Here is a 23,437-nt window from a genome sequence, read left to right on the forward strand (position 1 = left end):
GTAATTTAATTTACATTTTTGAATAAATAAAATAGGTACATTGCCCAAACTTCAAAAACACAAAAAATATACAGGGAAAAGCAAGACTCCTTCCCAATTATCAATTTTTTGATAATTAGCCAGAGATATTCTTTTAATATACAACATAAGCATGCACATATCATTATTCTTTTTAAAAATATAAATGACAGAATAATACAGGCATAGGCAAAAGTAGGGTTACAGTTGTGAATACCCAAAACAGTTTTTATTCTTTTTTTAAAAGATTATTTATTTATTAATTTTTTTAGAGAGGGAATGGAGGGAGAAAGAGAGAAACATCAATGTGCGGTTGCTGGGGGCCATGACCTGCAACCCAGGCATGTGCCCTGACTGGGAATCGAACCTGCGACATTTTGGTTCGCAGCCCATGCTCAATCCACTGAGCTATGCCAGCCAGGGTTTTATTCTTATATTATTAGTTATGAATTATTGTATTATTGATTTGTATTACAATTAGAAACCTATTTTTGCCCACTCCTGTATATAATATACTCTGTGGAAACTTAGGCATAATTTTTTAGATTGTTTAAAAAGAAGCAAAAGCAAAGCATGGTTATATTTACCCATGTAATTGATACAACAAATCGTACTGTGTTTAGGGTAACGGGTTGCGGCTGGGGAACAACGTGCACACAGTGTGTTTGGGTGTAGCAGCTGTCTTGACCCAGGCAGCCTGAGTGTTCACTCTAATGATATTTTCCCAGATCTTGTCAAAATTCACGAATATGGGAAATTAAAAACTAGGCCCAGTAGTGCATTGAATATCTAATAGCTAAATTGGCTTATTCCCATTAGAAAGTATTTTCAGTGGAGTAGTTGGTATAAAGTTCTCCTTGATATTTTAGGTGCAACTGGCAAGGGAGTGGCAGCAGGAAAGGCTATTTCATGGAATTATATAAGGAGGAAGCATTTCTTCTGAATTCTGAGAAGCAGGAACAGTGTGAGACCCACCTGCGGATTCTTACGGAGCGGTGCCAAGGCCACTGAACTCTGTCCTTGGTACATTAAGACCAGAGCATTATGCAATGCCCTGAGGCAGAGAAATAAATAAGGTCAGAAGTAGGCGTTTTATTTTTCCACCAGAAAGAGCTTACTGCTGAGATTCCTGAAGGATCGCTTGAAGGTTTTTGTGACCTGGGGTACACAGTAATGCATTTAGGGTACTTAGGGCGTTTGGCAGCCCTGCCAGGCTTGCCAGGCAGGTATCTGGAGAATGACAGGTTGTCTCCAAGTGCTTCATATGTTTCTTAACATTTTATTTTTCAATTACAGTTCACTTTCAATATTATTTTGTTTTTGTTTCAGGGGTACAACATCGTGGTTAGAGCCAAAGGTGTCAAACTCATTTTCACTGTGGGCTACATCAGCCTCTCAGTTGCCTTCAAAGAGCTGAATGTAATTTTAGGGCTGTATAAATGTAACTACTCCTTAACTAGGGGCAAGGAGCTCGGTGCTGCTGCTGGGTAGAAACAAGGCGCTGGGCAGGATGAAACAAGGTAGAGGGCCAGATTCGACCCTCGGACCTTGTGTTTGCCACCTGTGAGTTAGACAGTCATGTACTTTACAAAGTAGTCTCCTGATATTTCAAGTACCCACTTGACACCATATATAGTTATTAGAATATTATTGGCTATATTCCTTATGCTGTACTTTGCATCCTCATGACTATTTTGCAATGACCAATTTGTGCTTCTTAGTTCCTTCACCTTTTTACCCAGTCTTCCAAACCGCTCCCCTCTGGCAATCATCAGTCTAGTCTCAGTATCTATGAATTTTTTAATGGACACTCCATTTCTCAATCTGTCTCATTTTGCCGCTGCTTAGTTTCCTTGTTGTTTACAAGGAAGAGAGTTACTGGAATTGAACATGTTTGTAAGAGGAAGCTGTTTGTTAAGTTGGGAGAAGTGTGAGGAATGTGCTGGGGCATTTGCTCCCGGGGAAATCTGAACTCCTTCCTTTCTCCCCTTTGTCCGCACAGCTTTCTTTGAGCTGCCTGGGGTCTGCATGACACAACCGCCTTTTTATAATACTTCTCTTATTGGGGGAAAACGTTACCACTTTGGAAACGGATCTCAAACTATTTTCTCTAGAAGAGAGTTCTTTTTCAAGGGAGAAAGACATCTCAGTGTGCTGTGAAGCACAGTGGCAGACATTGTGTGGTTAAGACCAGGACTTCAATTTAGATGAATTTTGTCCCCTAAACTGGCTGTTACAGACGGCACGTGTTCCATTTTAGCTGGGTTCAGCAGGTAGATCTCTGGCATGGACTTTTCTTTCTTCTCTCCTTTTCTCCATGCCATTGGCATCATTTAACATAGCAGCCCAAACTCTGGCCCCTAAATACCTTGGGTTGGCTATTCTGCTGATTGAACCAAAAGTAAGATAGATTTCATTGGTGAGTATGAGAAATAGCATCCAGTGAACCAACATTTGAAACAATTCGGACACTCACTAAGCTGCGTGCTTGGGGGATGTTATTTGTGATAGGTAAAGCCTGAGGTCTTGATTTTATCGCAGTAAGAAGCAGCTTAATTCTGGGAAGTTTGGGCATAATGACAATGGATGAGTGGATGGGAAAGGCTTCTCACAGCATGCTCACTTTCAGAAGCGTGACCAAGTACCTACCCTATTCTTCATGGCTCAGGAGTGTCCATTAGCTTGTGTACAGAACAACTCATTTTATGAACTCACGTTGTTCCCAGTAGAAAGTAAAATTGGTTGTAAAGCTTGGGCTAAGATGGAGCCAGTCAGGGCATATTCATTATAGCACCAAGCCAGGTAAGGGCAGAGCCCTCAGTTGCCTGTAGGAACTAGGGTATATGTGTTGTAGGATTAGAAACGTCTGTGTCTCAAATTGAACCATTTTATGCTTCTGGGTCTAATCTATAGTTAACTATTTTACTCTTCATTTATGCTAATTGGACTTTAACTTTTTCAAGAGTTTCACTCAAGTGTGTAGGATATAGTGGCAGCTGTGAGGGATGCTGGTATGTATCTGGAGACCCTGAAGTAACCTGGAAGGCACCAGTGGGCTCCTGGCTGGTCTGGTTTGGTGTTTTCTCTTCCTTACTGTTGAAAGCATATGGGCAGGACAGGACCAGGGCTTAGGTGGCAGGACACTGCCAAAGGAAGGAGGAACTGGGCTGTGGTAGAGGCTCACTGGGGCACTTCCTGGACAGCCCTGCTGGGAGATATGAGAAAATGGGTTTTCTTGCCAAAGGAAAAACCAGATCCCTCCTTCATTCTAGTTGAGAGTTTAGGGTCTCTAGATACATATCAGTATTGGCATAAATGAAGAACAAAATAATTAATGATAGGTAATACCTGGAGGCATAACAATGATCAATACAGACACAGATGCCTCTAGCTGAGAGAGCTCCAGGGAGAAGGTCTTAGGACCGGAGGGGCAGCACTGGGTTCGCTGCAGCCACCTCCTTGTGCCTCTGGGGGTTCAGCCATTCCTTTTTCTCAGTTTCCACGAACTCACTTGCCCACAGTCCAATCTTTCAAGGGGTAAAAGTGAAAAACTTTAAAAAAAATTAATTTTATTAAAACATAGTTGACATACAATATTGTATGAGTTTCAGGTGTACAACATATTGATTCAACATGTATTTATCCTACAAAGTGATCACAATGAGTCTAGTACCCATCTGTCACCTTACAAAGTTATTATGGTATTATTAACTATTTTCCGTGTTGTACCTTGCATGCCAGTGACTTACTTATTTTATATTAATAACAACAATGAAAACATTTTTAGTCACTCAAAACAATTATAACAGGAAAAGTCAAAGTTGAGAAGCAAGGCTTGTTGATCCTGCAGTGGGTTCTGCCATCACATGGTGCTTTCCTTGTATGTGTGCTGTGTCCAAATTGCCCCTTCCTGTAAGGTCATTGTATTAGAGATGACCCTAACACAGCACAACTTCATCTTAACTGGAGTGCCTCAGTAAAACCCCATTTCCAGACTAGGTAACATTCACAGTTACCTGGGGTTAGGGCTTCAGCATATCATTTTAAGATTTTATTTATTTACTTTTCTTTTTTTGGAGAGAGGAGAAGGGAGGAAGAAAGAGAGGGAGAGAAATATCGATGTGTGAGAGATATATCCATCATTTGCCTCTCACATGCCCCCAACTGGGGACCTGGCCTGCAACCCAGGCATGTGCCCTGATGAGGAATTGAACCAGTGACCTTTTGGTTTTCAGGCTGGTGCTCAATCCACCAAGCCACACCAGCTAGGGCAGCACATTGTTTTGGAGGACACAGTTCAACCCACGACACTCCCTTGCCTACCTCTCTGCTGGACTATTGTGCTGGCCTCTTATTGTATCTCCCTGTTTCCAGGGCCTTCCCTCTGCCCTGTCTACACTACCAATAGAATTATCTTTCTATAATGTAAAGGAGGGAAATCATATTATTTTATACTCTGTGACTTCCAAAGGTTAAATTCGTGATTTGACAAAGCACTTCACAGACTGTTCTCACTTTAGAGCTGGACATTTTGTCCTCATGGCTTAATACAAAACAGGAACCTGTCCCTCTTACACAGGATTTTAATTGAAGCTGGTCTTGCTGAATCATGTGCCTGCCAGTAACTAATTAATCTCCCCTCCTACTGGGCTTCTCAATCACTCTGCCCTCAGAAGACTTTGGGAAGTGGTTGGATTTCTTACATGATTGTTCCTAAGGATGCTGTACTTGCATATCTTCTCAGATACTGGTTTATCATATCCTACTTTCAGTTTCATTTCCTAAACTTTCAGTGGAAGATGGTAAGATTGCCCATCATCAGGTAGTTGGATTATATTTACTCATGAAACTGATACTTACAAAACTGTTCTCTTTTTCCTTAACCCAGTCTGGCAAATAGTGCTTCTCTTGTGAATTTATTTACTGTGAAAGTATGTGGAGTGGGAGAGTGAGGTGGAGGATGAAAGTGTTTTCATTGAGGATACAGAAGGGTTAAAGAGAATAATATTCACATAGAGTTCTGTAGGGTAAAGACAATGTGAAGCATCTTAGCCAGCTGGCCGTCTTAGAGATGGCAGTACTCTGATATAAGAAACAATAAAATCAACCAGGGCCATGATTTAAGTACTGAGTCCCTAAGAAGATGTTAAAAGGCCAGAAATTTGCCCAACTAATTACATCTCAGTTCAATTTTAGTAGTGTGATCTATCTAGTTATGGAGGGGCAGAGAAAACGCCATTTAAGGTCACTTGTACCTAGAAGGTATCTTTTGGTGTAAGTACTATACATTCAGCATGTCAGACCTGGCCCAGGGAGGAGAGGATGGAAGCTGGAGTTAGACAGACGGGGCCTGGAACCCTCTCATTTCAAACAATGTAGCCTTAGGTGAGTGATTCTCTTCAAGCCTATTTTTCTAAGCTGCATGAAAAGCATTTGGTACAATTCCTGGCAATGAGTGAATACTAAAAATGTCAGATGCTATTATTACATGAATGACCCCAACTAGGATCTCACTTGCATCCAAGAACTTTATTAATCTTACCTAATTACCTAAACATCCTAATTGGAATGCTGGTTAAAACTACACATGAATATTTTATTACAACTGATATTTTACATTGTTGAGTGAATGGCTTTTATAAGTATCTCTTTTAGTGACATGAAGGAAAAAGTGTTGGAGGTATAGAATAATTTTAGAGGAAAATGTGGGCCATGTGTTATTTAAGACTTCCATCAACTGTTATTATAAAGCAATTTAAAAGGGAAAATATTTTTTAAAGATTTCACTTATTTATTTTTAGAGAGAGGGGAAGGAAGGGAAAATGAGAGGGAGAGAAACATTGATGTGTGAGAGAAATACCAATTCATTGCCTCTTGCACGCCCCAGTTGGGAACCTGGCCTGCAACCCAGGCATGTGCCCTGACTGGGAACCGAACTGGCAACCTTTTGGTTTGCAAGCCAGCGTTCAATCCACTGAGCCACCGCAGCTAGGGCAAAAAACAATATTTTACTAAGAGAAAGTGGAATTGTTATTTAAAGGCTAAAGAAGAAACCTGGAATTAGACAAGTGTTAAAATTGGGCAATTCTGACAAAACCAAAAAAAGAAGAGCCCAAAATAAAATGAAATAATGTAAACTAAACTAAAATAAAATAAAACTCTGAGGAGCCACCCTTGAGGAGTAATTGAGTGCTGTTTTGGGAATTTTTTCAGATTTCTGCACATAGTGCTTAGTGTTGTAGGAGGGATGATTCTTATGTTTTCCAGATAGCTGTTCTTTTATATAAATATATCCAAACAAAAAGGGAGCTTAAAGCTATAGTCAGAGCTCTCTTCTGAGACATTTTTCTCTCTAACATTTCTCTCTTTCCTACAATCAGGTGAAAATGAAATCCTTGCAACTCTACGTGCAATTTCCAGCAAAAACCAGATCTGGAGATCATATATTGGCATGGGCTATTATAACTGTTCAGTGCCACAAACTATTCTGAGGAACTTACTGGAGAATGCAGGATGGTAATGTATTACTTGATTAAAAATTGAAGTAGTGTGATTTAATTTGCATGATTCTACCCATTTTTCCACGTCCCCACCCCTCGGCACCTCAGACCTTACCCACTGATGCCTGCACTTGTGCTGTCTCTGACCTCCAGGAACCTGCCTGGCTTTTTCTGGCTTGAAAAATTTCCTTACTCAAATGTAGAGGAAATAGAAGCTTCTTCCTGCTTTCATCCCCATACAACATTCTACAGCTCTTAAATTGTGGATGCTGGTAATCACTTTCTCCCTCTGACTTAATGTCTATTCGGTCTCTGTAAGCACATTTGAGCAAGATGTCCAACCAGCAGCAGAATAGATGCAGGGCTTTATTTTTTGGAAACTCTAGGATTTGGGGCTCTAAACAGCCTTAGGACTTATCAGTGAGTCAGAATCTTGGTCCATTTTCTTTCTTTCTTTTTTTTTTAAGATTTTATTTATTTACTTTTAGAGAGAGGGAGAAAGAAAGGGAGAGAAACATCAATGTGTGAGAGATACATTGATTGGTTGCCTCTCACACACCCCCAGTTGGGGACCTAGCCTGCAACCCAGGCACTTGCTCTGACTGGGAATTGAACCAGTGACCTTTTGGTTCTCAGGCTGGTGCTCAGTCCACTGAATACACCACCCAGGGCATGGTCCATTTTCTTATGTCAGAATTTTAGGAGTGCCCATTGTCTCTCTGTGACTTCATGCCCAATATTCTGGATTTACAACCAACTAAAAAAAAGACAATGTCAGATAAATTGAGATAAAAATATTAGCTTTATTACTTGGCACTTTGTAGAGAAGGAGAATGTGTGTATTCTGGGAATAGGCTTTTAAAAAACAAATCCTTATCCAAGGATATGTTTATTGATTTTAGAGAGAAGGTGGGGAGGGGGGAGAGAGGGAGAGAAAGAAAGAGAGAGAGAAACATCTTTGAGAGAAAAACATCAATTGGTTGCCTCTCATATGTGCCCCAACTGGGGATCCAGCCCTCAACCTAGCTATGTGCCCTGACTGGGAATCAAACCCACAACATTCTGGTGCACAGGGAGGTGCTCCAACCAACTAAGTCACTCAGCCAGGACTGAACAGCTCTTACAGAAACTAAAAAAGAAAGAGCTAGGCTGTGCATGCCCATGTGCTTGTTCTGTTTTTACCTTGCCTATTAATCTGTCAGGTAACTAACTCATTCCTGGTCCTCTAGTGTGTGTGTGTGTGTGTGTGTGTGTGTATGTGAGAGAGAGAGAGAAAGAGAGAGAGAGAGATCTGTCTTTGTCCCTGCCACTCTGGCTCCCACTGATACACAACACTGAAAATGCTTCTCCCACACTCGTGGAAAAATTCCCAGGGCCAATTCCATACTATTTTGCTATCTTCCACTGCCATTTGCTGTGTGTTACAAAGAATGAAACAGGTTCACATCCCAATACTAAACAAGAACACACCCTGGATATATTTTTTGATAGGCAAGGGACATGGCTCCAAAAGTGCCAGGGAGCAGATTAGGGGCATCTGCTTCTGCCCATTGGGAAACATTGCTTGACTGTGAAGGAGGAAATATGGGGACCCCTGGGCCTTTCTTTCCCTGGTTTTTGGATCAGTGTCATTATATACACCAGTACCTTTGAATTTAAAACTTTATTTAAACTGATGCCTTAGTCTCCAAAGGAATGTGTACACTTCTTTCTTTCTTTCTTTTTTTTTTTTAGATTTTATTTATTTTTGAGAGAGGGAAGGGAGGGAGAAAGAGAGAGAGACAGAGACAGAGAAACATCAATGTGCGGTTGCTGGGGTCATGGCCTGCAACCCAGGTATGCACCCTGACTGGGAATCGGACCTGTAACACTTTGGTTCACAGCCCATGCTAAATCCACTGAGCTACGCCAGCCAGGAGTGTACACTTATTTCTAACATAGAAACAAACCACATGTGGGTAGGCAGTGATAGTTTGTAAGTGATTTTTTTTAGTTAGTGTATGAGGTAATTTTAATTTCTAGCAGGACCATTATTATGTGAGGACAGAGTAAGTGATCGCCTCTGTGATTGAAAGACGTTTATAGGAAGATGCAGAGATTATGTTAGCATACATCTTTTAGGTTAACATATGTTAAAAACAAATCAACTTTAGTAAAGGGAAAACAGGTTTCCCTATGGGAAATCATGGCATTTATCTCCATACCAGCTTTTGAAATATCAAGTGCATGCTCCCCAGCAATACACCTTAAACATTTGCTGAATACCTTGTATCTTTAAAAAATATATTTAATAACACTTTATCAGAATTAATTTAAATTCTGAGTGACCAGTATTTTCATTTCTATATGACTGCCTCATTTAAGGAACTCTTCACCAACAGCCTCAGATAGGGTATTGAGACATTCATTAGTCCATTTTTCACCCTAAAAGAAATAATTGCCTGTCTGAGAAAATTCTGTGATGCCAAAAATCTTCTGTTTCTTCTAGTCAACATCTGAAGATAGGGTCCCTGTCTCCCCACCTCTTAAAGGATAGGAGCCTAACTTTTATGAGTGCCAGTTAACAAACCCAGATGGGTTTCCCAGGGTCCAGCCCCCTTCCTCCTGGTTTTTGTACTCTTTCCTGTCCCTGACTCGACTGAGCCTTTGCTCATTCACCTCCTGGCTCCCTCATTCTGTAAAATATTCAGTTACCTCTAAAACACACATGAGGAGAAAGAGAGAGACAGATATGCAGACTCATCTAAGAATACACACTTTGACAATTTTGACATTTTGAAAAGTATACCTGATATCCTACTTAATTTCAAATTTTACACAAAGTGATCTTGGTGTACTAAGGATGGATGTGTGGCAGTGACTACTTATGAACTATGAACTCATACTGGCTCTTTATCACCCACAAGCATAACTGGTTTCTGTGTGTTTGGGTCTGTGAGTGAGTGAACGGGTTGGCCATCCGCACAGCCAGCCCTCACCTGCTGCCTCAAGTCCAGGCCTGTTGTTCCAAGGACCAAGGCATTTGTTTGGCCCAGGGCATAGTTTAGGCTGGGTGGGGAGCGGAGCACTTTGCATCTTTTGTCTCCTTTTGCGTAAGTGCAAATATGGTTCCCGTTGCTGAGAGTGCTTTGTCCTAGATGCACTTACTCCTGTCCCATCATTACAGGAACCAGATCTGTTGACATAATCACTTCTGCCTCACCATCCCTGTCCAGAACTCTTAGTTATTATATGCTCCATTTCTTTATTAATAACAAATAGGAAGGAAATGTCAACAAACTAGTGTTTCTTCTTTTGGTGTGTGTGTGTGCAAAAGTATTAGTATTTTGAGGGACATCTTTCCACTGTGGTATGGGTAAAAGTTTGAATGGTAAACTCAAAGTTTAATTTCAAAAACAAATAGCCTGCCTTTCTTCCCCATCACAAAATAAGCTGCAAAAGTACACTAACAGGCAACAGCATTCCAGCCATCTGAACACTGGCCAGTGGCCTTCGCTTTCCGTGGCCACACAGATATTCACCATATTGCTTCCTGGCTGTGTGCTGATGTCTTAATCTCCTTCAGGAGCTGCCAGCAATGTGAGAGGGAGACAATGTTCTTTGCTTTTCAGTCCTGGTTTTTGGGTGTATTTTAAATATTGCTCCTCTCTGTTCTCCGAAAGCGGATCTGGATGAGAGGGTGCTAGTGCACCTCGCCAGCACTGGTAGGGAGGGCTGTACACACGTGTGTGGTAGACTCCACCATCCCTCTGAATGGTTTCCATAGAGACAGAACCAACAAATTCCGGTGACGTGAGGTGAAAATAAATGTACAAAATAGCCTCGAAAGAATACAAACATTTGGGCTCTTACAAGAAAATGTACATACATCAGGTCTAGAATTTATTTTATGTGGTCCACTATTCCAAATTTTTGCTGATAACATCAGTATCAAAACATCTACATTTTCTTTGTGCTATTTTTGTTTTGTGTAACTTTGGCATAGAGATTAAAATGAGAGAATCTCATGAATGTTTTTCCTACTGCAAAACCCCCCACCACCTCCTCCTTTCCCAATTCTGAAAGAAAATCACAGCCAAAATCATAGAATACTGATTATTCTGGAATAACTATTAATGCCATGTTGAATCAAGCATTGTATTTAAACAGGACAAAATGCTTTCTTAGCTATGCAGATGCTTTTTGGTTTTTAACATTAAAATACATGGAGAGACACAAACTGAGTTGAAAAGTCTATTGAAATATAGGCATTGTAGATCATAGACACGTTTTCTTAATCACTGTATTTTGCCTAATTGTTGAGGCAACTAAACCCTTGCGTGCAAGATGGCAGGCCCTGTGCTAGCATTTTTCTCCTCAAATGAGAGTTTATTTGTTATCTCCTGGCTTGAGATTCACCGATGTAAGGGTCCTTTAATAAATAATTGTGAAGAGTACGAATTTACTTCAGTGGTGTCAAAACCTGTAGATTATTTTAAAAGTTTACAAGTAAAAGAAGTGGGTTCATATATTTGTCTACTTTTCAAGAAAACAATTTTAAATGCTCTCTAATGAGCATCAGCCTAAGCTTGGACTTATATAGAGGCTGAACAAGGAGGGAAAGTCTGGGCAAATGAGGGGGAATAGTAAATGCCAAAGGCTGGATGGAAGGAATAACACAGTCTCAGTTAAGAAGCATGATGCTTGAGGGGTTTGGGGCTTCCTCCTGCAGGTATGGGGAGCCATCCCATTTGGGCAAGAGAGTCAAATACACGCATTTGCACTATGAATATTTGATAATTTTCTATTTTAAGCACTGTGCTGGCTAGTGTGGCAACAAAGAAGAAAGGAATGATGTAGGACACCAGAAGGAAGACTAATGGCATTGGTCATTATTTGAGGCTCGGAAAGATCTAGAGCTTCTTCTTTGAGAATTGACAGAATAATGGTACATTTCAAGGAATAAGAATGTTCACGAAGAGAAACTAGTTTGGGGATGTAGTTGGATGAAGAACAGGGAATGTGAAGTTGCCAAAGGATATGATGAATATCCAGGAAAAAGTGGTTTCCAAGTAGAAATATCTAGTAATGATATCTGAATAGAATTAAGAGTAAATTCTCTGGGGTTCTCTGTTTACTTTTTGAAATTTTTAAAGGGCCAAAATAGAGAGGAAAAGCAACTTTTTAAAACAACCAACATTTGGGCAGGGTTTTATCATTTTCAAGTGAACTGTATAGTGTATTAATTTCATTTGAGTACTAAGAAAATATAGTATAGGTGATGCTAACTCCATTGATCACCAAGAGAAGCTGGTAGAACACACATGAGGAGAGCATTTTAGTTACTCATCTCAGTTCACAGGTAGCAAGTTAAAGGAATTAAGGTTGAAACTCAAGGCTCCTTGTATCACCAACATCCAGGGAAACCTGTGAATCGCTGACTAAGTTAAGGGAGTACAGACTGGCATGATCTTTCCAGAGAGGGACATGGTAATATACACTGAAAGCCTTAAAATTAATTATCACATGATTCAAAATTTTATGCCTAGAAACTTATCCTAAGGAAATAAGACAAAGATGAGGCTGTTCACCATTATGCTATTTCTAATATTTAAAACCAAATGTAATATTCAACTTGAGGGGGCTTGTTAGGTAAATAATGATAAATTAAATTATTTCATATCACATAACAATACAATTTATAGTGTTGAGTAATATTTAGACTCAGAAACTGCCAATGGAATAACATTATTGGGGGAAAAAGTCAGGATACAAAATTTTACATAGACTGTAATCTTAGTTTAAATGTAAATGTGATTATGGTGTGGAAAAGAGACTGAAATCAATTAACCTGACTGTGGTAATTACCTTACAAAATACCCATATATCAAATCATCACACTGCACACTTTACAAATACACAATTTTATTTGTTAACTATACCTCAATACAGCTGGGGGGAAAAGAATGTGTAAAAAAAGTCACAAATCAAGAAGAAAGAGGACAGAGAACATACCAAGAAAGTGGGCAGCACACTTGAGTGTGTCCATCACAAAAGAGGGAGAGAGAGACTGAAAAGAAATGCACTTACATGTCTGCTGTTATCTTGGAGTTTGGGATTATGGATGATTTTATTTTCTTGCTGGTTATCTGAGTTTTTCAACTTTTTCCAATTGACTTGTGTAAGATAGTCAGAAAAAGGTTTGTGAATATGTTCCTGACACACAGAAGTGGTTACTAAATGGTAGCTGATGTTTTTAACATTTAGAACATCCAATAAAAAGAAAGTAAAAATTATGGTTGATCTCACAACCCAGAAAAAACTACTGTTTACAGTTTCATTGACTCATTTTTACAAATTTACAAAAATGGTATCATAGTATTTATATTTCATTTTTTATATTTAACTTTTTAAATAAATATAGCATGCGCATTTTCCATGACAACAGTTACATTCTTTTATATACCATTTTCAATAAATGTATAATATTATGAGCAATTGTCTATTCAGTCATGCTCCTTCCAGTGGACTCTTACTGGTAGTTTGTTGCTCAGTTTTCAATATTCACGGCTGTGGTGGATTCTTTGGAGCATTGCTCTCATTCCCTATTGTATATTCTATATATTTATGGATATACTAAATCTTTCCCATTTGTTAGATGTACTAGCTGGCCCATGTGTGTGTGCCAGTTTGTGCATTTATTTGTCAAATAGTGATTCTGAGTAAAATCAAAGTTTTGTGCTTAGCCAGGCAATTGAAACACATATCTTCACAGTGGCAGGCTTTGCTGTGTGTGAAAGTCTTATCTGATCTGAGGTCACAATTGCCCCTTGTCTACGCCTTTTGTGTGACTTGTTTCTGCTCAGATTCCCTTTCTACTTTGTCTGCATTCTGTATTGTGTGCCTCATTCATTCCAGTTCACCACCCACTTAGAACCTGGCAAACAGACTTAAGAGTTCCTAAGCCAGGCTGTTCAAGGAGTTAACAGAAGCAAACATTTACTCCACCGTGCATGCACACACACACACTCTCTTACACTAATGAAAGTTTCGGGAAAATTATTTCAGTCTTGACATTGTACTGCTTGGCAAGGCAAGCTTCCCCACCCCACTTCTCTTCAGAAGTAAGATTATACATTGATTTCAAAGCTCTCACAAAAGAAAAATAAAAGATGGATGGAAATATCCTGAACACGATTACCAGAACAGGAGAGAAATGAAGAGGGCTTGAAAAAATCAAAACAAAACAAAACAAAAAACCTCATTTTCTCCCCTAATGCTCTTCTGGTTTGGAAAGGCAAAGCAACAGAGGTATGAAACATGTCGATTGCGTGTGGGAGCCAGGTGGGACCCCAGTCTGACCCTCTTTGCTGCAATGGATTCTTGTCAAAGAGAGAGCAGCCTTGTCATAAGTCCTCAGTTACCCTCTATCCTATCACTTTATGTTCTTTAAAATATTCATTATTCTGAAATAATTTCATTTATTTATTGCCTCCTTTTCCCCATTACAAGAGATCAGGGACTCTTATCTGTTGTGCTCATTATGGGCCAACCAGAGGTTTGTGGTGGAAAGCTCGCAATGATCATGGGCATTGCTACATTCAGTGTCATCCTATTTCTCTTAGCAAGCATGTGGCAAATATTTGTACGATGAGTGAATGAAGGAAGGAATAATAAAAAAGATGAAGGTACTTAGTAGGTTACCTCATATACATTTTGGTTAATAACGAGGATATAAGATTAGAATCCATGTTTATGATGCCTTCTAACCATTTTTATCCTTGAATTTTGATAGCTATTGAGTTATCATTTATAGACTCAATAACTGGATAGCTGAATTTAAAAATAAACCTTTATTAATTTCTCAGGAGCACATATAACTTCTGGTTAGTATTAAACAAAGACTCACCCCCCATCTCCCCACCATAAACAAGTTTTGAGTATTAGATATGAGATTCTTGAATACTTTGCTATTGTGATCTGTGAATGGGGTGGGCTTTTTAGATAGAGGGAAGATAATAGTCAGATTTCTGTTTATAGTATAGGGAGGCTCAAGTTCCAGCTTATGATAGAACACACACATACAATAAGATCATTAAAATAGAAATGTAAAATTAAAAAATCACTCAGAGGAATAGAAAAGTAAATACTGATTGTCTACAAAGAAAGAATAGTATTATTACTATGATTCAAGTCTGAGTTTCCTAAAGAGGCCAAAAGGGGAGTTTACCAATCTATTATATAATTCTCAAGAGAGGCAAACTTAATTTTCAGGTAGTGAATTCTAAAAATGAAGACATTTTGTCACCTTTTCTGAAGAGTGGAGTCACAGTACGGACATGGTCTTTTGTGCCCCTCACAGGATCACCCAGTATACTCCATACCAGCCAGAGGTGTCCCAGGGCAGACTGGAGAGTTTACTGAATTACCAGACCATGGTGTGTGACATCACAGGCATGGACATGGCCAATGCATCCCTGCTGGATGAGGCAACCGCGGCTGCAGAGGCCATGCAGCTGTGCCACAGGTGAGAGGCCCAGCATGGGACTCTGTCGGGGTAAGGGACATCTTCCAGTCTTTTTCCTCTGTGTCAAAAGCTCTGATTATTTCCTGAGGATATATTTCTAGAGGTAGAACTGCTGGGTCATGGTGTGTAGTTAGTTAATAATTGCTCTCCATTTCCTCACCGTTTTTCTTTCTTTGCCTTGTGAGTACCTTCCTGGTAGAATTCTGACATAGATGGTCATCTGGTTGGGAAATCTGCCCACATTCACGGTATATCTGTCAGGGGTTTTGTGCTTCTGGTCTTGAATGCCCAGATAAGTCTCTTTCTTGGCTTCTGCAAATTTGAGGGTGGTGAGCCCCACACTTGCTCAACAGGTGTGGAGGTTTCTAAGTTGCAGCCACAGGCCCTTCTGATTTCTAAGTAGCCCTGGGTGGGGGTCAGGGGGGAGTTCAGGCTCTTCCTCCTGCCATGGATGGACAGCTGCAAAGGAATGCTGCCCACCCACTCTCTGGTTATTACTCTTAGTTTTTCACTTATTTTCCTTATTTATCTTCCTCATCCATCTGGTCTCCCATCTACCACCACAAATTTTGCTAAATAGGATTGGAATGTAACCTCAGTAAAAATCTATTCAGTAATGACCATTATTAGTCATTAATGACCCAGTATTTTTTATACTGTTGGCATCAAAATCATCCAAACCTGTAAAGAATTAATAATAGTTTATTTGGGTCATACGGGTGGGATATATGCCAGGCAACAAGATCTCAAAGGTTCAGGAGAATAAGAGGTTTGCTGCTCCTTTTATGCATTTGAAATAAAGGAGAAAACTAAGGAAGATTACCTGGAGGTGGGAGAAAAGCAAGGCGGGATTGGATTACAGGATAGCTATCAAGATTATATGCTCTCTTGAGGGTGGATGTGGCTTATTTCAAATGTATGTTAACCCATAGATGCACAGAGACAACAGGACAGGGCTTGCTTAAGGCAAAGAGAAACCTTTCATTGAAGACGTTGTATACCTGGGGTATGACTACCCACCATGATCTGGGCAGTTAGGAATTTATGATCACAGCACCATGTGAGATTTCTTTCGATAGAACCCTTTTTTCACCCACAATACTATGCTCAGACTTTCCCTAAGGACCATCTTTACTTTGCATTCTTAGAAGATACTCTGATTTCTTTAATGTTCATGTTTGAATGTGATTTTCCTTTTTAACAGACACAACAAGAGGAAGAAATTTTTTGTTGACCCTCGTTGCCACCCACAGACAATAGCTGTCATCCAGACTCGAGCCAAGTAATTACTTTTATTCATATTTTGAATAAAATGCTCATCTCAACTGGTTTTCTCTCTTACTTCCAAACTGATTGGAGGTCAACCTGGTGTAAATTGGGGTTGTTGTTTTACTTTCCCTCCCACTTTCTTCTCAGGATCCCACTGAGTAAGTAAAATGTGTCAGAATTGAGGAGAAAATACACAGTGGCTTTAGTTGCCTTTGCTTTATATTATCATGTTTTTTAGAAAATATTTATTGATTGATTTGAGAGAGAGAGAGAAAAAGAAATATTGAATTGTTGGTCCACTTATTTATGCATTCATTGGTTGATTCTGGTATGTGCTCTGATGGAGGATCGAACCCACAACCTTGGTGTATTGGGATACTCTAACCAACTAGGCTACCTAGCCAGGACTGTTCTCTTTTTGTGAAAAGAAGTTTAACTAAAATAATTTCAACAGTGTTGTGGAAACTTTGATAAACAGAGGGAAAGAATGGAGCTCTCACACAACTGTAAAGATTTTTATGTGTATCCCTACAAACATAGTTGTAGTCTATTGTAGGCGTAGAGGATATAGAAGAAAGCATACTGTATTTCAGTACTGCAATCAGATAAAATAAAACAAATATAGCACAGCTACCACTTGTGGCTATGTTTGTTTGCTTTCTCCTTGTAAAAGCTGGGTAATCTTCCTCTTACTTATACCACCATCCCTTCAGAAGGGGTTTCTCGGATGTTGGAATTAGGTGGTTTTAGGAACCTAGGGAAGGGTCTCCTCCTTGCATTACTGATGGCTTTCTTTCTATTCACCTAAGAATGATGCAAGGGGAAAGTGGTGATGGTGCTGCTGTTACAGATACGGTTCTTTAGTCCTAAGAGGTGATGTTTCTGGTCGTCTCTCAGGAGCTGGTCATGACAGGAAAGGGGGAGTGGTAGGGTGGACAAGAAAAACAGAAGCTAAGCTGTTGGGTACAATTGAATTGGTGTGAAAGACTGTTACCACTGAAGGTCAGGGTATGACATGAGTGAGTGTGTGTGTGTGTTGGGATGAGGTGGTGAGTGGGCATTGAGAAAGGACACAGAATATGAATGCTGTTATGGAAAAGAAACTGTAGGTAATTTGATTTTTCCTTGTAAACCAAAAACATGATTGTTTTTGTCTTCCCTCTTTCCAGATATGCTGGAGTCCTCATTGAGCTGAAGTTACTCCATGAAATGGACTTCAGTGGAAAAGACGTCAGTGGAGTGCTGTTCCAGTACCCGGACACGGAGGGGAAGGTGGAAGACTTCACTGAACTTGTGGAGAGAGCCCATCAGACTGGGGTAGGCAGACCTCTCCTTGTGGGGCTCATGGAGGTGTGTCTCAATCATTACTATTATGTTGGGTGTGGTCTTAATTCACATACCTGTATCACCTAGAATAGTAAAACTCTCTCCTTCCTGCTTCCTTTCTTCAACTTTGTTTTGTTTATTGATTCCTGGCACAAAACAGTCACTCAGTGAGTATTTTAAGTGAGTGGAATAAGTGAAGTTCACACAATGTGAACCAGCTCTGCCAGCCTGTCTACAGTGGGGGTAATTTCCCTTTTTCTCCCTGTTTGCAGGGACAGTGACAACCGTGTCCATTTTCTCCTGTTTCCCCTCTAGACCTTGGCTTGCTCTGCTACCGACCTTTTGGCTCTGTGTATCTTGAGGCCTCCTGGAGAATTTGGGGTAGACATTGCCCTGGGCAGCTCACAGAGATTTGGGGTGCCACTGGGCTATGGAGGACCACATGCAGCCTTTTTTGCGGTCAGAGAAAACTTGGTGAGATTGATGCCTGGAAGAATGGTGGGAGTAACAAGGTAAGGTGGCTCATGTTTCTCCCTTTTACTGTGGCTCTTGTTTTCCCCGCTGCATTTGTTGATCACAAAAGCTGGTGATTTCTCTTTAAACTTAACTGAGTCATTTGGAGTTGATTAAAGCAAAAGTACAACATAGATTCAGAAGAGATGATCTGTTTGGGGTATGAACTGGTTAGTATATCTCTTCTCAAATGCCACAAGTTTGTACATATTTGAAAAAGTATGAGTGTAATTCATAATATATTTGTTCTGAGGTCACACACATGAATTTATTTAGGTTGAAGAAATGCCTTGAGAGACTGAATATTTTAGGTGTGTTTTATATCTAAGTAGCTCTTTTCTTTGAAAGTATTATCATGTCACAGCGTTATGTAAAGACAAGTGCAAGGAGAGGTTACTGTGCCTGTGATTTCCTGGAGGCCCGCCACTTGGCCATTGGAGTAGTTTCCAAAAGTATTTTCTTGAGGGCCTCTCTTCATTGAAAATTTAGATGAATGTCATGATTATTGTTGGAAAACTTAGCATGGTCTTTTTGACCCTTCATAAAAGCCAATCTATCAATGCAAGTGAATAGTCTGAAGTAGTGAATGATGTGATCGTGATGTGAAGTTTGAAAGTTCTCTCAGTTTGCCACAGGCTAGCAAAAGGCACTTTGTTTTTTAGTGTAAAATAAATTTCTTCAAGTATTCTTCCATTCGCTTTTTTCAGTGATGCCTCTTCACGAAGCAAGATGAGGCACAGGGCTTTCTAATTAAAAAATTTAATGTATTAATTATTGTCTGCTGACTTTTATATTGAACTTCTTACCTTTCTGAAAAATGGATCCCAAATGCTGATGAAATAAAGGATAAGACTGCTAAATGTTTGTGTTTATCTCAATTTTTAATTGTATTAGAAAGGGGACATGTTTATTAGAGAAAAGTGATAAGTCCATTAACATTTTAATTTACAGCCATATAGTCCCTTCAGGTTTCCAGTACAGAGATGCTGTTTCCTTTGCCAGATATTTCGCTCTTTTATGAGCCTGCCAAGAAGCTCAGAGTGAAAGTTAATCCTCAGTCACCCTCATTATGGTAGGCTGGGTAATTCCTGGAAATGTTTCTTTCAAGGTTCCCAGCCTTATTGTTTATATCTCAGTACCTCAACTCCTCAAAGTCAAACTAAAAATTAGCAGTCCTATTTAGAAGAGGATGATTTGGAAATTGGTTCTTTATGGCCTTGTACCCAAGTACATTTGCTAAATTCACTTCAAGCTGAGAAGGAAAAAAGCAGGTCCATTTATGACAATTCCCAGTGCTATGGTTACCTGTGCTAATTGGGTGTTTTACTCTTGGCCCAGAGATGCCACTGGGAAAGAAGTGTATCGTCTCGCCCTTCAAACCAGGGAGCAACACATCCGGAGAGACAAGGCTACCAGCAACATCTGCACAGCTCAGGTAGGTCACCTGTTTGACCTGTCACCTGAATGCTTTACAGTCTACAGAAATGAGCCACTCATTCATTCACTGAGTTGTTCATTAACTTATTTATCACCCACTGAGCAGTATGCACACCAAATATGTTAAGATCTTATTGTTAGAGAAGTCTTATTGTCTTGTTGGAACCAAAATACAGTGCATTTTACTGGTGGTCTGTGTACACACACACTTCATATTTCAGGGTCTCTTGCATTCTTGTCTGTAGGACAGGTTTATCATGGTTGGTGACTGGGCACCTTCTCTTTGGGCTGAGATGGAGGCCCACCAGGCTGGGGTGTGGAAGGCAAAGTGAGGGTGCTTCAGGTGACTGTACTCGAGGGGATGGTCCTGACTGGCAAGCTTGTGGTAGTCATGGGGCACTCTTACTAGCAGCTTATAGGAGGCATTCCTAAAGTGGACAGGATAAAAGAAGAGGAGTTAATGGGAAGTTACCCAAGGGCTTAGGTCAGGGGGAGCAGTATTGTTCTATATCCAGCCAACTCCTAGGATCAGATGGAGGGCCACTGCTGAGGATATGATCTCTTCTGGGTCTGTCTCTTTCCTTCAGGGTCAGAGAAGGAGAGATCTCACTAATACCTCCATGGGAACTACAGTGCTCTTCCCTCTCAAAGCACCACCAGGTGTTAGAGAGCCTCTCCAGGGAGGCAGTAGATGATAAAGTCTTTGTATAGTTAGTTCTAAAGCCTTTGGTCTTTAGTGGGAAGACCAATGGCTTTAGTGGGTCTCTTGGGAAGTACAGACACTTCCAAAAAGTGTTTATATTCTCTTCGAGATCTTTGGTATAAGAAAGCCAGTTCCTGGGTTCTGATATTCTTCTTTTCCTCCTCATTTTCTTTATTGACTTTTCTGATTGTACTCTCTGAGAACTTTTGAGAACTGTTTCTTGCTTTGCAGTGACCCCATAGAGATTCCTTCTAGCAGCCTAGCAAAGAACATGTGTACCTAACAAAATTGGTCTGATATTGAGTGTCCTCCAACTTTAAAGCACTGTGTTTCTCAGCTGAGCAGAATGTGTTCTGTAGGGTGCCTCTTCCATTAAGGTGGACCTTGAACCGCTGACCTAGCACATTAGGACAAAGCCACTCTAGTGGGACTAGAAATCTCAGAGAGACCCTGGTGCTGCACCAATGAGGTAGAGGCTGCTGTGGGAGAATCAAGTGGACTAGACAAATAAAGAGCCTGAGACTTGACTTGGGACAAGTTACTGGGGTGATATTGTGTGGTTAGAAGACTGCTTATTGGCAGGATGTAAGGTGAATAAACAGATGAGGTACGGGGCCAAGAGGAGGAGTTGCAGGAGGTGATCCTGTATCCCTTCCACCAAGTTGACACTCATTTGGTTTCTGACCCTGGCCATCCTCATTTTATCTGTCTCTCCGGCCCAAGGTGCTTTCTCGGTGGTCCCTTTCTTGCTCCCCATGTAGAACTCCCTCACAGAAACATCCCTGGAGCTCTCTGTGTCCCGACCATCAGGAGATGCCATGCCATTCCTTTCAGTTTTCTGTCACACTAGGACACACATTTACACGTGAGATTTCATGAAATCTCAATCCAATATTCAAGAGAGATATGTTGACCTCAGTCAGCAACCTTGCTGTCCTCGGGGAATAATCCAGTAGGTTCTGGTTTTCCTTTTCTAATATATCTCCTGCCAACTCATTTTGGCTTTATTCCCCTGCCTCCTGCATTTTCATCTTTGGTAGTTCTTTGCCACATTTATCACTTGGTTGTTGAAATTCAACTTCTCCTGCTTTATTTAAGGCCTCAGGAGAATTGTATTCCTTGACTTCTTTTGGGTTTGATAACTTTTGTTGCTTTTATCCTTGAAGAACCCCTTTATAATGGTCACATTTCCAGGTTTGATATAGTGAGCCCACAGTACCTGGGATGCCGTGTTTCCCCCCAGGTGTTCAGGCGTGTTATAAATGGTCCCCAACTATCATAGAGAACAGGAAATGTGATCATTTTACTTTGTCCCCATTTTTAATTTTGGCATCTCAAGTCAAAATAATAGTCCCTTCTACGAATTGTCTTCCATCGCGTTGTTAAAGTTGATTCTTTAAATGCCCTTGTCATTTTAGGCTCTCTTGGCGAATATGGCCGCCATGTTTGCAATCTACCATGGCTCCCGAGGGCTGGAGCATATCGCTAGGAGGGTGCATAATGCCACTTTGATTTTGTCAGAAGGTGAGTCGGGTATCTTTTTTAAAGCCTTTGGGCATAACAAGACTGATAGACATGAGTAAGTGAAACTGAAAATTTATTACATGTTCAATACTGTATGCAGAATTGAAAGTCAAATAAAAAACTGGGAAGAATATTTTCAATTTCTATAATAGACCAAGTGAATGTTTTTAATATAGAGAGCTCTTACTCACTGTCCCATACCATACACAAGAAGGATGAATACTCTGAGGGAAAAATGGGCAAAGGACATTAAATGAAATCTTAAAAGAAGTGAGTACACAAATACATGGTCAATGAACATGCATAATTTCAACCTCACTAATACTCTGATGTAAATTGAAACAATAAAATGGTTTGTCTCCCTTTACACTGGCAAAGATTAAAAAGAATGCTAATATTGGAATGACTTCTTTAGGGGCACTTGTACAATATATATCAAAGACTTTTAAAATGTGCCTATAATTTGATCCAGAAATTCTACTTTCTAGGAATATATCAAAAGGAAATAATCAAATAGGGAAGTAAAAAAGGTTTCCATTGAAACATTGTTTACAATAGCACAATCTTGGATGTAGCCTAATGTCCAATAATAAGTAATTTGTTAAATTGTGGTACATCTGTAAGGTTGGCCATGTACAGCCATTGAAGATATTGACATCACTAGCAGGAGCAGACTACGTTGGAGTCGGGGTTACTTCTTCACTTCTCTGTGAAACATCTGTGGCAGAGGAGCAGGTTCCTGCACTGGCAACTGGTGGATCTCCTCTCTCGTCTAGGTCTCAAGCGAGCCGGGCATCAACTGCAGCACGACTTGTTCTTTGACACTCTGAAGGTTCAGTGCGGCTGTTCCCTGAAGGAGGTGCTGGGCAGGGCTGCTCAGAGGAAAATCAATTTTCGACTTTTTGAGGATGGCACAGTAAGTCATACCTATAGTTTCCTTTCTTAAAACAAATTCTTTATATTTTCATGACTTTTGTCATTGGAAGTTTTCATCTTTATTTAAAAAACAATATTGGAACTTTGGGCATAATTAATTTTTTTATAAACAATTTTTATTTCCAATTTGGAACATTGTGTCCCTTCAAAGGATGTTTCATTCTCATCTCTCCCTAAGACTTTTGTGTTTTCATATGTGGGGCTGTTAGCCACATGTTTTCATTTGTTTTTTTAAGACTTTATTTATTTTTAGACAGAGGGGAAGGGAAGGAGAAAAAGAAGGAAACATCAATGTGTGGTTGCCTTTCCCGTGCCCCCTACTGGGATCCTGGCCCGCAACCCAGGCTTGTGCCCTGACTGGGAATTGAACCTGTGACCCTTTGCTTTGCAGTCTGACACTCAATCCACTGAGCCACACCAGCCAGAAAAACATGTTTTCTTACTCCTCTCTTCACCATATGACTTTTCAAGGTAAAGGCTATGATAAATGGTATAATAAAGCAACTTAAGAAGAAACAGTGAGCATATTCAGTACCAGTAGGAGTACCCTGCAACCATCAGGGTGCTAAAGAGTCCAGAAATGGCTTATAAAACTATAAACCCTGTGAAGTCTGGGGCTGGTCTAAGCCCCCTTCATCTAAGCGCCAGTTTGGTAGCCAAGTTGGTACCCTGATATTTTAGAACAGCTGGGAGTTTTGTCCAGCA

General features: G+C 40.2%; 1 protein-coding gene across 3 annotated transcripts in view; it reads left to right on the forward strand.

The window, feature by feature from the left end:
- GLDC (glycine decarboxylase) overlaps positions 1–23,437 on the forward strand; it is an 82,841-nt gene that overhangs the window by 12,058 nt on the left and 47,346 nt on the right. For 2 of the 3 annotated variants that reach the window (XM_036021652.1, XM_028530091.2), the window contains exons 3-10: positions 6,399–6,534; positions 14,860–15,024; positions 16,229–16,306; positions 17,463–17,610; positions 17,935–18,131; positions 19,471–19,567; positions 21,691–21,796; positions 22,573–22,712. In XM_036021652.1, the coding sequence (XP_035877545.1) occupies positions 6,399–6,534; positions 14,860–15,024; positions 16,229–16,306; positions 17,463–17,610; positions 17,935–18,131; positions 19,471–19,567; positions 21,691–21,796; positions 22,573–22,712 (1,067 nt within the window). Of the gene's footprint in view, positions 1–523; positions 1,042–6,398; positions 6,535–14,859; positions 15,025–16,228; positions 16,307–17,462; positions 17,611–17,934; positions 18,132–19,470; positions 19,568–21,690; positions 21,797–22,572; positions 22,713–23,437 lie in introns of those variants that run through there. The other variant, XM_036021653.1, reaches the window with a different exon arrangement.

The sequence above is a fragment of the Phyllostomus discolor genome, chromosome 3, assembly GCF_004126475.2.
Source record: "Phyllostomus discolor isolate MPI-MPIP mPhyDis1 chromosome 3, mPhyDis1.pri.v3, whole genome shotgun sequence".
Taxonomy (NCBI): Eukaryota; Metazoa; Chordata; class Mammalia; order Chiroptera; family Phyllostomidae; genus Phyllostomus; species Phyllostomus discolor.